This window comes from Nematolebias whitei, chromosome 23, assembly GCF_014905685.2.
Source record: "Nematolebias whitei isolate Nwh7 chromosome 23, NemWhi1, whole genome shotgun sequence".
NCBI classification, from domain to species: Eukaryota; Metazoa; Chordata; class Actinopteri; order Cyprinodontiformes; family Rivulidae; genus Nematolebias; species Nematolebias whitei.
The window spans coordinates 8,121,814-8,138,053 of NC_056520.1; the positions used below are offsets into that span (position 1 = coordinate 8,121,814).

Sequence of the window (16,240 nt, forward strand, 5' to 3'; positions counted from 1 at the left end):
AATTCCAGATTTTATATAATTGAATCTGACCAAAAAGAGAACCCAACATAACAGAAATTACAATAAAATAAATCATTTATAATTTGCTTTTTGTTTGAGGGCGCAGCTCCTGAATATGCTTGTTTAGCCACGCGTCATGAAATAACTAATTAATTTTTAGCATTAGCCTTTACCTTTGAATCTTCAAAGTGGTGATTTAAAACATTCAGACGTTTCAACGTGTGTCTAAGGCCGTCTTCACACCGGTTGGTGACCACGCTTTGACATAAAATGCACAGAACTAGTGTTGTAGTCAAGACCACCTAACCCGAGACCAAGTCAAGACCAAGACCCCAAGTCTTGGAGCTCAGTCTTTTCACAGATTGTCCATACCAGCTTACTTTCACTCCTGGTTGCGACATTACGTTCTGTTGTCTGTATTGTTCTGTTGGTAGAACCATGTGCGAGTGGAGGGGGGTGGGCATGACAGCGGTAACAAAAACATGTATTTAGCAATGAGTCACGTTATTGCTTGGATTTGAATCCGTATGGTTTGCATCCAATAAAAACAAGGATGTTAACAAATAAACTGGACAATATTCTGGCAATTTAATGATATTTCCACAGTTGTGGTATTGACTGGTCTTGAAATAAAATCCCGAGTCCTCAACGTCCGAGATCGAGACAAGAACGAGACCAAATGCGGTCGAGTCCGAGACAAGACCATCAAAAAGACCAAGACTGGTCTCGAGTAGTACAACACTACACAGAACTTTGATGGCTTTGTGGGGTCTTGGTGATGTCTTTAGGCGTGCATTTGGAGTGCAGTATTCTCCACATTATGCAGGATAATGAGTTGTAGATTCATGATAGTTTTCATGATTGGTCACAGAGTTGGCAGCATACTGGGGATACTGGAGGGAGTCTACCCATAATTTGAGGTCTGTGTTAAACCAAGACTGGCCTCATGTCTAGGCTACAACCTTGTGACAAGGTTATGGAACCCAGCACAGACAGGAGACCAAGAATGTCCTTGTAGTATCAAACCACCTTCTACAACATGACTCCATAGTGGAGTCTGGGTGCTGACCAGTACTTTCAAAATAGTTGGAGCGAGTTTGATTCAGACTTGTTTATCGCACAACTCTGGAAACATCACATAAGATGGAAAACATTTGGGTGTGAATGAAAGGCGAGAGCAGCCTTCCCTTTTCTTTACTCATCCTCTGTCTTTTCTCCCTCTCAGCCGTTTCTCCAAAGCCCCCGTGTCGCCTTACCTCGGGGTTTAGCCCCCTAATCACCCACAGCTAGTGGGAGGGAACTTGAGACTTCCAGCTGGCTGCCTTGTTACTGCACAGCCCAGAGAGAGACACATTCCTCCACACACACACAAGCTCATATATGCTTACCCAGGAATTTTCTGTTATCTCTTGGCATCTCTCCATCCACGTCCCCCCAATAACACAATCCTGCCAAGACCAAAGCCTCGCCACGTAAACTGAATAACAGAAGGAGGCTTTATCTTAAGGAAGGGTTGTCCTCTACTCCAAACCAGCTGAAACCAAAATTAAGATTTGCCACTCTCTGGACTTTAAAGCCTAAATCTGTTTGTGGGGGCATGTGTTTGTCACACGGTATTAAAAGTTTTTGACAGTTGCTACAGCTCTAATTGTTTTTTTTTTTTTTTTTCTTCCAGGAGGGATCCATATGATTACCCCACCCACTCCAAACCTGTTCCCAGAGAACAAGGCCCCTACCCGAGCCACTACCAGGACCCTCCAGTTTCCAGTAACGCCAACCGTTTGCCGCTCCCTCAGTTGTCCAACCAGCAGGCACCCAACAACCCCCGCTACTATCCATCAGCTCAACAGCACCGCGCGGCACTAAGGCAGGACGTTCCCCCGTCTCCTACCGCTGGTCGCAGAGGGCAGCAGTACTACGACACTACCGCGGGGAGAAACTACCGGCAGGCCAGCCCTGGCCGCTACGTCAGCCCTGACAGGAATGCTAGGGAACGCTACCCTAGCCCCGATCGCTACCAGTATGGAGGCGAAAGACAGCCGAGACGGAAGAATGTCATGATAGATGCTGTGTAAAGTCGAGGCCCGCAGGGGTTCAGGTTAGTCAAACAGACGCCAAAAGTTACGAGAAAATGTTTAAAAAGAGGTTCGTTTTTAGAAAAAAAGACTAAAATGTACATAACCGTATTGGAGATGGTGCATTTTCCAGTATTGCCAATGTTTATAATGAGACAAAGTTTATATTGTAGAAATGAAATAAAATAAAAGTAAATCTGAGGTGGATTATTTATGGCAGGAGTGCCCAATCCTGGCCCTTGAGGGCCACCATCCTGCATGGTTTGGAGGTTTCTCTGCTCCAACACATCTCATTTGAATCAGTGGTTGATTAACAGGCGTCCGAAGAACAAGAAGAGGTGATTCAACCATTGAATCAGGTGTGTTGAAGCAGAGAAACGGGTAAAACATGTGAGAGGATCCCTCTAGAGGACCAGGATTGGACACCCCTGATTTATGTAGACGTTTAGATTAAACTTGGTGCCAAATGTTTAAAATGAAGTCGATTCCTGCGTCACATTTTGTACTAACGGATCAAACTGAAGGAAACGGAACGGGATCACCTTGACCAGTTCGACAATTGCACAAGAGAAACAGGAAGTTGTCCAACAGGAACAGGAAGTAACCCCCCTTCTAGTGTCTTGTAGTCCTTGATGTTTTGTCTTTTGGACTTCCTTTACATCCTGTTCACCCTGGTACTTTTCTCTTTTAGCCTTTGATTATGCGGCAGTGGCAAATCCATTTTTGTGTGTTTAAGATGAATTTATGATGTGTGGTTTTGTAGTTTTAAATATATATATTAATAAAAACATAAAAATCTTGGTCTGGCACTAAACGTACTACCATATATAAGTTATATCACTTCTCTGTGCAATGATTAAAGAATGAAACCTTTTCCTTTGCAACATATCAAATGTTTTGAATAAAGGTGATTTTTTTTTTTCTACGAATTCTTTGAAATAAATATTTTGAAATCATGTTCAGTTCATTTGCGTCTTGTTTTATTTCTGCGTGCGGGATTTAGCGACAACCCCGTGAGTCATTACTTTAAACAATTCATCACGGTATTTGGTCTAATTTCTGCTAGCACAGTCTCCAGATAAATTTGCCCTGCCAGATGACTGATAAGAGTAGCCGGCGTTCCGATAATGACTGAATCATCTCCAACAATTAGGGGGTGAAGGAAAATCTCCACTAGAAAAATGATTAACGCCCAATTTGCTCCGAGAAGTAAAGATGGCAGTGATTGGTGGAATTAGACGTGATATAATTGTGTGTGTGGAGGGCTTTTTCTATCAGTTAATGTTTAATTAGCACCCTCAGCAGCAGGGAGCAGACATATGCTGAGCTGTAAAGTCTCTGCTTTGCTTTGACCCTCCCGTCAGAGCAGGAAGAAAAAAAAGTGGCCTCTCCGACCCGCAGCAGCTGACAAATAATTATACGTCTCATCTCTTTTTATGGCACTACTCTATTCATATTTTACTTTTGGAAACGGCGATACAATGTCTTTCAAACTGCCAAAATAGATAAAAGCTGGGTAAACAAGGGAAGGAAAGAGCTGCTGTCTGCTCGTCATCCTGATGACAAAAACCCAGGAAGTCATGCGCCGATGCCTTGAACCAGTCGAGCCCATGAAAATGTCCATTGTTGAATTAAACATTCTTTTTGTTTTTAGTCCAACAGAACATTTTAGCCCCTTTTCTACAGCAGATAGGTGCTATAAAATCCATATTAACATTATCTGGTTTTATCTTAATAAAGAGGAGATGTATGCAGCAGCTGCACACCAGAGAAAACAATCCAGTGAATGTAAATTAGCTTTAATTACCTTCATCGTACCCAGCGGAGCAGCATATCACAATATTAGCAGGCAGTATTACATTACTATACGTTTTCATAAGTGAGGGTCATGAATAATTTAAAATAAGACAACGGAGTTATTTTCTTTGTATTAAAACTGGTTGGTTTGTACCAGCTTGCACCATGTTTTATTTAAAGTAGCAACAGATGCTCATGGGATGTGCCATCAGTGAAATACAAGTTTACTTTCACAATCCCAGAAAGGAAATGTGTATTTTTGGTTTCAAATATTTAAATAAAATTCAACTAATTAATGAATAAAGGCGTTATGCTACTATAAAGCTGTGGTTCCAAACCCTGGTCCTTGTGGAACACCATCCTGCATGTTTGTTGTTTCTCTGCTTTGACACACCTGATTTGAATGAATTGGTGATTAACAGGCTTCTGCAGAACTTGAATAAAATCACTCTATCGGCAGAGAAACAACTAAAATATGCAGGATGGTGTTCCTCAGGGTTGGAAACCACTGCTTTAACAAATACAAATTCTGATTATATTGTTCATAAGTGGTGGTAGTCTGCATTCAGTGGGATAAGAACTTTTTTACATGATTTAATTTTTTTTAGCTTAGCTTTGTAGGCCTGATAGTTCACTAGAAAGGGTTAAAAATGGCGGCACTTTAGGCCAATCAGAGCGCTCGATCGTGTCACGTGACTCAACATGACTCCTGGGAAGATTTACAGAGAATAAGAGTTAAAAACATCACACTCTGCCTCCACAAGCTTCATCTGAAGGAGCTGAACTTCGATTTGGTGAGTCACAGTTGAAAAACAATGAAGTAATATATGAAACCTTATGAAATGATGCAAGTTAGTTTAAATAAGTAGCCTGAAGCTAACGATGCTAACTGCATTAGCTAGAGCAATTAGCTCACCATGCTAATGTTAGCTCATTGATAAGGACACTGTCACTAAAGTGCTTTATTTGTCATTGTTGTGCATTATAAACTTTTAATGTCATTGTTTATTATATTAGTTTAATTATTATAATTTTCTAAGTAACCTGACTGTACTTTCAGGGACAAAAAGTCATAGCAGGTGTCCAGAAATCTTTTATTTCTTTATTTTACCAGATGAAGTGTTTTAAAATCAGTTCATATTTACAGTCATAATAGTTTTTATAAATTACTTATGATTTCATAAACAAGTCTAGCAGTACCCACTAATATCTAATGACAACTAAAGTTGTAAATACCAGAGACATGGCTCATCCAAGGCTGCCCCCTGCACTGCCTGTCTAAAAAGATTTTAGGCCTTTTGGCAAATTTTATGACCCCTGTCTAAAAAGCTTAGACTTTCTAAATCTGTGGTTTAAAGATCTCAAAATCAATTGATAGTAATAATAAATATATAGTTTGAATAATAAATTTTAGTGACCCCATAACGATGTGTATTTTATGTTAAGATGTGAGATCTAGTGAAAATAAAAGGCCCATATGGACTTTGTCTTGCAGTTTCACCAAAATTGTTATAAGAAAAACCAAAGCTCAACATCTATCAGTTATTTCCACTTTGTGAGGTTTTTGAAACCGTCCCCTCAGATCTTTACTTCCTTGGATTCTCTAAGCAGACTGCCGTCCTCTTTAAGGCCCATTTCTTCCCTCGTTCACGTTAAGCCAACACAACTTGGAGCACTTAAGCCGGCTCCTTTAGCTCTTTGCTGTACTTAAAGGAATAACTGCAGTAAACAGCCTCCTTCAAGTGCTTGTGGTCAGTTTGCTGCCAAAGATAATAAACAACAGCAACTTAATACCCGAGAATTAATTGCACTTTACGTCTATTAAACAAAAGCTTTGAACTCGTCGTCAGCTGTGCTTGGCTGTGATGTCCGTCTCACTAAAACCAATCCACAGGTTAAAGAATTAGTTACAGTCTGAGGCTCGCCCCTTTGTTCATGGTCATCCAGAAGGAATTCTGTTACTTCCAGAGTGGATGCGGTCACGGCCGTTGAGTCGCTTCATATCAGCGCTCAGGAAACATTCCCCTCACTTTTGATTTCACAGAAGACTCGACCCTTCCTTAAGGTCAATCATCTGCTCACCACGCCCGTCCTCCTTTTGTTTTTTATTGTTCTCGACGTTTGACATTGTTTGTCCCTGTCTGTGTGTTCATTTGTCCTTAGCGTTAGCAAAATATCTCTGGGAACCAATGGACAGGTTTTAATGACTCAGAAAGTAATCCTTGATGTAAATTTACAACTGAACAATTTTAGTAGTTAACCTCATTCAAGATGGCTGCCACAGCTAAGCAACCTTAGCTGATGCAAAAATCGCTGCAGCTTAATCAGTTTCACTGATGTTGGGCTAAAAATAGTTGCGTTAACACCAGGGAGTCATCAACATATACTCTGATAGCTATCAAATCACCAAAGTCTATGCTCAATAATCCAGGTATAAAATCCAACAATGTTCAGTCAGGTTATCTGGACAGTTTCTTGTTTTGAGTGTGTGTGTTGAGACATTTCGTCCTCCATCCAGAAGGCGTCATCAGTCTGAGGATACGCCAAACAAAACTGATTCTCCCCCAACAGCTTACTCCAAAGTGGGGAAAAAAAACAGTTTATGTTAGTGCTAAGATGGCCTCCGGTGCCTGCCCGCTCCCTTGTCGACAATCATGTCACACTGGTTCAAAACACCAAAGTCTATGCTCAATAATCCATGCTATCCATCCATGCTATCAAATTACACACAAAATACAAAATGTCATTTACAAGGTTCGTCCAAAATGGCAACAGCTTTGTCCTTTCTCAGAATAGAATGCTTTTTTAAAATTCTGGTGGCGAATGATCTGCATTCCTTGAAGCAGTAGTCCTCAAACTGTGTGGCGAGCCCCCTTGTGGTGGGGCGGGGCATCATACTCGGTAACATGGAGCAAGTGCGACTAATGTTGCAATCCAAATGTATTTTAGAGACGCACAAAACAACAAATTAATCTTATTATTAGCAGTGTTTCCCCTACCGTTGTACAAGGAGGGCGCCCCGCCCCATCAACAGAACCGAGCACCCTGCCTACCGAAGCGAACTGCCCACCACCCCACCTCATGCACTAAGCTAGCTGCGCATTACAGACGTGCTAGCTTAAAAAGCTACAGAGATAGCACTCCCGTTTGCCTCATGCTGAGCCGTTTCCTTATCCCCCGCCCACCGGTCAACAACTGTCGGCACAAACGGCGCGCAACACAGACGTGTCTTTGTCTCCACCCACCCCATCGACATAAATCATTGAGATGAGCTCCCTGCCAAGACAAGTGACCTAGAGGAAACGCTGATTAGGATAGCTGACCTGAGATAATTTGTCGTCTTTTTAAATCTGATAGAAGGCAGACGTCCATCACACATTTATTGTTTTGCTCCAAGTCAATCCAGCTGAGTTCTCCACGGCCCGATGCTTCACTGTGTGGCAGGCGTTGAGCCAAAAAAGGTTGAGGCGCTGCAGGAACGTGTGCAGCCTGTTTGAGTGTCTCCGTGTGACTCAAAGTTGCATACCGGTATTTGTTTGTCCAAGATTAAGCTTTATATACTTTTTCTTTTTTCTTCAAAACTCACAAAGTTCTCTCAGTGAACGTCATTTTAACGTGTTTGTAGTTTGTCATAAATCAGTGTTGCATTGGATTATAGTAAAATAAAGAAGGTTTTGGTGGTTTGGAGGTGCTGAGCTTGTTTATATTCGGGTCCGTACTGTAATACAACTTTACTGTTATGAATATTTGTTCAAATATATACAATAAATTATGTTTTGCATTCATCCTGATTATTTTGTTTGGTAAAAATGCAGGTAAACTAGACAATCATGCAGTTCTTTAATGTTAAAGTGATTTTAATCACAAAAAAGGCCTTTTTTAAATGGTTCTTTACAAATATAGCAACACTCATTGTGTTTTTGCTTGTATATAACGTAAGTATATGTCTATGAAAAGGTGATATTTAAAGAAATTGTAGCACAGCTGAGCACAGGAACCTAAAATATCCATGTTTACTTGCCAAAGTGGCAGCTCCCTTCTTTAAAATTACTTGATTTCACTCAGAGAGATTAGATTTGATACATTTCAGTTCATGTAGTGAACACATTAATTTGTTTTGTGGCCCAGGTCTTGTGGAGCGAGGACAATTTTCTTTCTCCAACGGTCCCGACAAAAAAAAGTTTGCGAACCTCTGTCTCAAAGGAACGCCCGGCCTTTTTTTTTTCCGTTGTTTGGAGAAACGCACGCCATAAGCTCTCGTTTTTGTTGCCGCTCTAACGGAGACCCAGAGACACCTTCTCCTTCCAAGTCGTGGGAGAATTCCCCGCCTAAGTTCTCTCGGCATTACCAATTCTGCCGGCGCCTCGTGTCGAACACCTCGCCTTGTTAGCATGTGTCAATCAAACTGCCGTGCTCCTGAGAGGGCAAAGTGGAGCTCTGGAGCTCTTATCTAACTCCTGCACAGATTCCTAAAAAAAAACATCCTGTTCAGGAGCATGCTGCGGGAGGTGGGGGGTGTACAGTAGATATGAATGAATTGATGGCCCACTTTGACCTCGGCCTTCTCTTCCTCGCCTCTTCATTAAAGGAACATTCCACTCCATTGTCCTTTTCGTCCTCCACCTGCTGCCGTTTGTTTCAGACCGTGCCTCGTTAAGGCATCACGGGCTCGAGTGTAGACGAGCAGAGCGCCAGTTTCTTTTTCTCTCCGAGGCAAACCGTGAGTAAACCGGTGGCTAATGTGTAGCTCGAATGGCCTGACTTTAAGATGGGTGGACGTATTAGCCGTTAGCCTGCCCTTCACCCACCTCATTCGCTTTTTATGTCTGCCGTGTAGCCTTTTGATCCGGCATCACTCAAGCCGGAGTGTGCGCTTTCAGCCCGCGTGTTTGTTTGATATTGTTCACGAACTGTGAAATTGAATTTCCACAGTCGGTGCTGATATTGGAAATAATTTCACATCCACCCCCCTCTCTGCAATATTCTTGCTCGGTTTCACCTTGCACCGTGTTTAAAACATCCATTTTCCAACTCTACGTCCTTTTTTTTTTTTCCCTTCTTCTTCCCGTGCAAAGTTGACTCAGCTGTGGCGTTAATTCAAAGCGTATTTATCCTTAAAGCAACGCTGGCTTCTGCCTCGGCGTTCGCCCACACGCCACAGCCCGAGCCACCAGCAGCCAGCCGCTATCTTCTTACAACAACTGTCGCTATGACAACGCTACCGCCGCCGCTCCTGGCACAGCAGCCTGTTTTGGATCCGATTACATTGTCGTGGTAACAATGAAAGGTTCATACATTCTAATATGGAGAAAATATTAATGTTTATCTGTACTTGGTATGGGTCACTGACCTCCTGACATCTCTGTTTCTGGTAAATCCTTTCGTCATTTGTACCACATGGTCCGGTAGAAGAGAGGAGGCAGGAGGTTGGAGTAACACAAACAGAAAGTATCCAGGATGGTTTTTAATCTTAAAGCGTGTGAGACTGTACTCGGTTATTGACTACATTTGACCAAAACAGCTTTAATTCTGTAGTTTCTCAACAGAAGGTGATTTAAGTTTGAAACTCGTGAAAGGTGGCGGGTTATAAGCACTCCTTCAACGAAAGTTTGGAACTTACTTTGTCCCTGCTACAAGGTTTCTGGGCGGCTTTAAAATACATTAAATGGATTTAGCACAATTTTTAAAACCTCCTTCTTTCGGCTTTTCCGTCTTCAGGGGTCTCCACAGTGAGTCATCCTCCTCCATCTCTGTCCTCTGCATCCTCTGTCTTCACTCCAACTACCTCCATGTCCTCTCTAACTGCATCCATATATCTCCTCGGTGTCTTTTCCCTGGAAGCTGCATTTCTAATGTCCTTCTACCAGTGTACACACTGTCCCTCCTCTGGACATGTCCAAACCATCTCAGTCTGGCATCTCTAACTTTATCTCCCGTTCAACATGTGCTGTACCTCTGATGATCTCATTCCTAACCTTTTCCATCCTTGTCACTCCTAAGGAGAACCTCAACATCTTCATTTCTGCCACTTCCAGTTCTTTCTCGTCTTTTTGTCCATGTCTCTGTCTCCAGAACATACAACATGGCTGGTATCACCTGTCTTGTAAACTTTTCCTTTGACCTTTTGCTGACACCCTTTTGTCACGAATCACTCCTGAAACTCCATCCTGCCTGGACTCTCCTTCACTTCTTTACCACACTCCCCATTTTCCTGGACAATGAACCCCAAGTCCTTGAAGTCCTGCACCTTTGTGACCTCTGCTCCTTGTAGCCTCACTGTTCCACCGGCCTCCCTCTCATTCACACACATGTACTCTGATCTTACTATGGCTGTCTTTCATTCCTCTTCTTTCAAGTGCATACCTCCACTTCTTCAAGTTCTCTTCCACCTGTTCCCTGTTCTCACCACAGATCACAATGTCATCTGCAAACATCATAGTCCACGGGGATTCCTGCCTGACCTCATCTGTTAGTCAGTCCATCACCAGAACAAACAAGAAGGGGCTCAGAACCAAACCTTCATGCACTTCCACTTCCACCTTGAAGAACAAATTAAGGCCTTACATGACATAAAAAACATTAAATTTGAATGGATGATTCTGCAGAAACGATATTCCTTTACCACCTCCACTATTTTGTTTTACGCATGCTCCCTGTGTTGTGATGTGGCCAAAAACAGCTGAAGTCTGTGACCCTTGGAACCCATCCATCCAGCTCTCAGCACCAGCCTTGGCCTCTGACATACAAACAGCTTCAGCCAAGGGAATGATGGCGCTCAGCAGGGAAACGCATCAGGCAGAACACAGGTCCCAAGTAAAATCCAGCACGTTAACTCGCCTCCGTGCGGTTAACCGTGAGGTTATAAATGTTTCCAGAAGCGCCGGAGTAGCCCAGCCAGGATCTTTAGTGTCCAGACTGAGCTGTCTGTCACTACTTGTATATTAAGCTCTTATTCCACCACTGCTTTGTCACTTACATGCATCCCCACCTGCTGCGATGCCTCCGTACCGCCCGTCGCTGACACACATGTAAGTTGCGTGGCGGTGGAGGCTCAGCTGACCTCCTGGCAGCCGCTGTGAAATCGGCGCCCTTCTCTTGCAGCTGCCAGGTGTTTTGCTTGGCCGTCAGGCTAGGAGGGAGAGCATGTGTCAGGGGTGTTGGGTTGCTTTGAATGGCAGCGAAAAGATGGGAGGAGGGGGGCAATATGTTATGTGTCCCTGTTAACTCAGCCTCTTTGGCTCAGGCAGAGCGCCGCTCAGCCCAAGAGGAATTAGAGACTGCTTAGTTTTTGTAAGACGGAGACCAGAACGTGATGAATTGTAGTCTGCTCAGGTGATTTCCCAAATGCCGCTCAAACCCCAAGTTATGAGGCATCATTATTTTTCAATTAGCCATGTTTTCCTGACTGATGGATCTGAGTGTCAACTATAATATTCCAGACAAACTACTTTATTCTGTCTTTTGCCTCAAGGAACATAAATCAGATGTAGAGTGATTGAATCTAGAGATGGTGGATGCACTAGTAATGTACCTGCCCAGATGGGAACAGCGAACTTTGAATTACTCTACTGACCACTTCCAGGTCTGATCTCAATCACCTTGAATTTTACAGATGGTAAGTGGAGAGTCTAAAAGAGTAAACTAGTTGAACTGAACAGCAATAACTCAAATTGTCTGTTGCTGCCTGCCATCAGAGTGAAGAGGGGAATTATGGGGGCAGAGATGGGGTAGGGCAGCCGACTCGGGACTGGAAAGTTCCAGGTTCGATCCCCAGTCATTGCACATCTCGTAGTGTCTCTGAGCAGCACACCCTATCCCCAATTGCTCCCCAGGCACTTTCAATAGCTGCTCACTGCTCCACCTGGGGGTGGATGGGTTAAATGCAGAGATTCAATTTCACCATTGTATGGGAACATAAAATGATAACACATACGTTGTCGTTGTCGTTGTTAAATACAGTTCGTCTGTCTGTCAGTGTTTTGAGCATAATAACTTGAAAAACAAGTGAGGTATCATCTTCATTTTGGAGTGTGGTTGCATCTAGGTGTAAGAAAGGGCACTTGGATTGCCAAGTCAAAATCCAAGATGGCTGCCACCATAAATATGTACAACGGACACCCCTTTCCCTTGAGGGAATTATGGTTCTAGTTTTTATCTTGCTTAAAAACTGCCTAACCCCCCCCCCCCCCAACTTCCTCTGTTCTTCTCCAAAGAGTAACCCCTATCCACTTGAATTTCTTGCATCAAAAACATTTGGGTTTTCTACAAAACATTCATTGTTCAAATCCCTCAGAGACGAGGGACATGGATGCACCGCTTGTTTGACTTTAGTTATTGCAGAGTTGACATACCATTATACAAACAGGGCGCCCCGCCCTGTCAACAGAACAGAGTGCCCTGACGTAGCGGTAAGTTAGCGGCACTCGATACAGACACGCTATCTAAAAAGCTATGTCTATGAAGGTAGCGCTCCGTTTCCCTCGCACTGAACCGTCCCCCACCTCCCCCCGCATGCTCAAACTGTCAGTACAATCAGCATACAACACAGATGCGTCTCCGTCTCCATCCCCGACCATCGACAAAAATCACGGAAAATATGAGTGCCCTGCCAAGGCAAGTAACGTAGGGGAATCACTGTATTGCATTATTTTTTTTTAAACTGGGGAAAAAAAACATATTTGATTTATTTTCTTACTTCATGTTAATGCAAAAAAATAAAAAAGAAGAAAATCTCACTACACTTTGTGGACGGGCTAGTTCAACTCCAAACCCTCTATTTTTATCACGTACCACAAATTTACGTCATACGGAAATTTGTAGAGAATGTTCTCATCCTGACTCCACAAAACAAATCAGCTCCAACAGTTTGACCGTTACTAATAATATTGAGGATTTGAGCTAAAGAAGGAGTCCCAAGCTTGAAGATTGGAAACTTTAGGTCACCACCCGGCGATGATACTCGACTGCAGCCAAGTTAAAACCCTGTGTTTTTAATTTAGTCCTTTTTGGAAACAAAATCCTGGAACTTTGCGATCTCACTGTTCAAACAAGCAAACTTGAGTCATGAGAAGATTTGGTTTGGCCAGAAGATTCTCAGATATGAACTTACCATAATTGCACAATATTGCTAATCACGCAGAACATCAGGGTAGACTGTCCTCTTCTGGTTGGGAGTGAGGTGCTGCCTCAACTTGAGGAGTTCAGTTATCTCTGGGTTTTGTTCACGAGTGAGAAGAAAATGGAGATCGGTGAAGCTTCTGCAGTATTGTGGACTTTGTGCCTGTCAGTTGTGGTGAAGAGGGAGCTGAGCTGCAAGGAGAGGTTCTCTATTTACCTATCTACGTTTCTACCCTCACCTGTGGTCAGCAACTCTGGGTAGTGACTGAAAGAACAAGGTAATGGATCCAGGAGGTCTAAAGGAGTTTTCTCTGCAGAGTAGCCAAACTCTCCTTTAGAGATGGGGTGAGAAGTTCAGTTCTCCAGGACATACTGGGAGTAGAACTGCTGCTCCTCCATCCAGAGGAACCAGCTGAGGAGATATCTGGCCAGGATGGACCCTGGACGCCTCTCTAGAAAAGCTGGAAGGAGAACCCAGTGAAGACCCAGGACATGCTTGGAGGCACTATTTCTCTCAGCTGACCTGAGAACGTCTTGGAGTCGTCCGGGAAGAGGTGGCTGTGGGAGGAGATGTTTGGACCTCCCAGACAAGGTTCAGAACAGTCACAGGTTTCTCACCACCAATCCAACATGGCTGCTTCCTACACAGTGTTTGTAACTGTTGTAATAAACTGGTTGTTTGCATTCCTGAACCTTGTCCTGCTCCGAGACCTGACTCCAGAACAAGATGACTGGTGGATGGATTTTAAGCTCATGTTTGAGGTTCTTATCATCTTAAGTCAGAAATCTAACTTTAAAGTGTATTTAAGTTTAACTTTTCTATTTGGAACTTAATTATTTCTACTTTTCTGTTCAGGCGCCATTAGTGTAACGCAAAAGTTGTAAACGTCAACAAATACGAGCGCAGGATGAGTCCTCTCGGATTACGTCTGGACAAGAAAGCCAGACGATCTCAAAGACTTATGACGTTTCTTAAAATCTAAAATGCCTTTTTAAGAAAGTTGCACCTTCAAAACATGATCGACTGAAAAACAAAACCATCCATCTGTTATTGTTACCCGCTTCTTCATTTACGGGTCACGGAGGTCCCTGGTTCCCATGTCCAGCAGTCACTGACAAAAGAGGCTGATGGTTTTGATAAAACCCTAACGGTATTTTAACTTTAGAAAACTTGACTGTGTTTCACATTAAAAAGCTGTAAGGTTTGCTAATAGTTATGCTCATTACCAGGTTAAACACTGTAGCAACATGTTCCTTATTACATAGATGTTTTTACCATCCGTTGTGACTAGTTCAATGAGCTATAAACCATCGAGAGTGCAAACAAGCAGTTTATTACAGTAGCTACCAACACGTTGTGTAGGAAGCAGCCATGTTAGTTTGGTGGTGAGAAACTTGTGACTGTTCTGAACCTTGTCTGGGAGGTCTAGACATCTCCTCCCACAGCCACCTCTTCCTGGAGGGTTTTGAACAATGGTGTTCCACAGGGTTGTGTACTATCGCCACTTTTATTTACTATATACATAAATGAGTTGCAGCACAACAACAAAGACTTCACATTAATTAAGTATGCTGATGATATGGGCCTAGTTGCTGGTCTGAAAGACACCAATAGCCACGCCTACTCCCAGCTCATAGATCAGCTCTCTGCCTTCTGGACCTTAATATCGGTAAAACCAAGGAGCTTCTTCTGGGAGGTAGATGGGGAGCAGCCTGCACCAGACCTGTATTCAGACCTTCTGTTATAAAAAGGTAGGAAGTCGAGCAGGTGACTGAATTTAAATACCTTGGAACAATAATCGATAATGAGTTGATCTTTCAGTCCAACACGGACTGTATTTACAAAAAGCCAGACGGCGTCTCCACCTTCTATATAAGCCAAGGAGCTTTAATGCTAGCAAAAATACCTTGCAGTTGGTGTACAGGTCATTGGTTGAAAGTGTTGTTTCCTTTAATACCGTCTCTTGGTATGGGAACCTTCTAGCCAGAGACGGGAACAAGTTTTCCCAAATCATTGGTCATCAACAAATGCAACCTACAGACCTGTACAGTCAGGTTCTAGAAAAAAGTCAATCCAGCTTTACAATGACCCAACTCATTTATTTTATTATTCAGGTTGGTACGATCTGGTGAAGAAGACTGGTGGTTCCTGTGGTAAAGAAAAATGGGTACAAAAAGTCATTTGTTCCCTCTGCTGCGAGTGTCCTTAACGGGGCCCTATTTAAACGTAGCCTGACTTGACAAACCGCTGTCTGCTGAGATGTTTTTATGTTTTTAATGTATCGTATATTTTAGAATGGGTTTTACTGAGTTTGCAAAGCTTTGTGAAGTTTTATGGCATTGTTGTTTTTTATGTATGAGCCAGATGTCAAAGATAAATCTCCATCTCATGAAATGTTATGGACAATAAAGTTATACTGATTAACTTTCCAGGTTTAAACTCCAAGATAATAACTTCAGAACACGCATAATTTAGGTTTAGCTTCCAACTAATAGGACTTTTAAACCGTTTGACTCATTGTGCACGCTGTACCTGTTGTGACTGTTTTTCACGCAGCGCGTTTCATCTCGTTTGCTTTGCATCACCTCTTTTAGGTAGAACGTAAAGTTCCATTTGCACTCAGAAAGGCACCCTGTGCATAACAATAAGCTTTTTTTTCTTCTGCACAGACTTCATTTAAAAAAAAAAAAAACAGTTTATATTAAATACTGCATTAAAAAAAAACATGCATCTCTATAAAAGTAAAGCACAACACGCCTGACTTCTGGCCTCATTCTCATTTTGCAGAGATGGTCATTCCTGTGTGGATTAGATGGGGGGGGTGAAGACAAAGTGGGGCCTGATTGGAAAGTGGCTGTAGCAGCCAGCAGCGTAATCCATCCACGCATTCCTTCCAGAGAATGCCAAACAGCTCGCTGAAATGAGCTGCCGACCCAACTCATCAGATCTCTGCCGTGCCTTTCTTTGCTTTTCTGTCTTTATAAAAAAAAACATATTTAAAAACACACACCGTGAGTAGCAGCGCGCTAATGCACAGTCTCACTGCGCCTGCCACCAGCTTCATTAGCGCCGAGAAAAGTCCTGCTCGTTAGGGCGAGGCAATTAGTGGCTAATTGAGAAGCTTTTGCAGCGAAGACGAACTCGCTTCTCTTGTGTTCGACCAGTGAGTACATCTGATTTCAACCTCAGGGCTGCTTCCTGTGGGTAAACTTTTAAGAAAAAAGGTTTTGATGCAAGACTTTCTATATTG

At 42.8% G+C, this 16,240-nt stretch overlaps 1 protein-coding gene across 1 annotated transcript in view; it reads left to right on the plus strand.

Moving 5' to 3' along the window:
- Positions 1-2,635, plus strand: part of pard3ba (par-3 family cell polarity regulator beta a) — a 216,863-nt gene extending 214,228 nt beyond the window's left edge. Inside the window, exon 24 of the mRNA XM_037696743.1 lies at positions 1,676-2,635. Within this exon, the coding sequence (XP_037552671.1) occupies positions 1,676-2,075 (400 nt within the window). The 3' untranslated portion in view covers positions 2,076-2,635. The remainder of the gene's footprint in view (positions 1-1,675) is intronic.
- Positions 2,636-16,240: the final 13,605 nt, after the last annotated feature.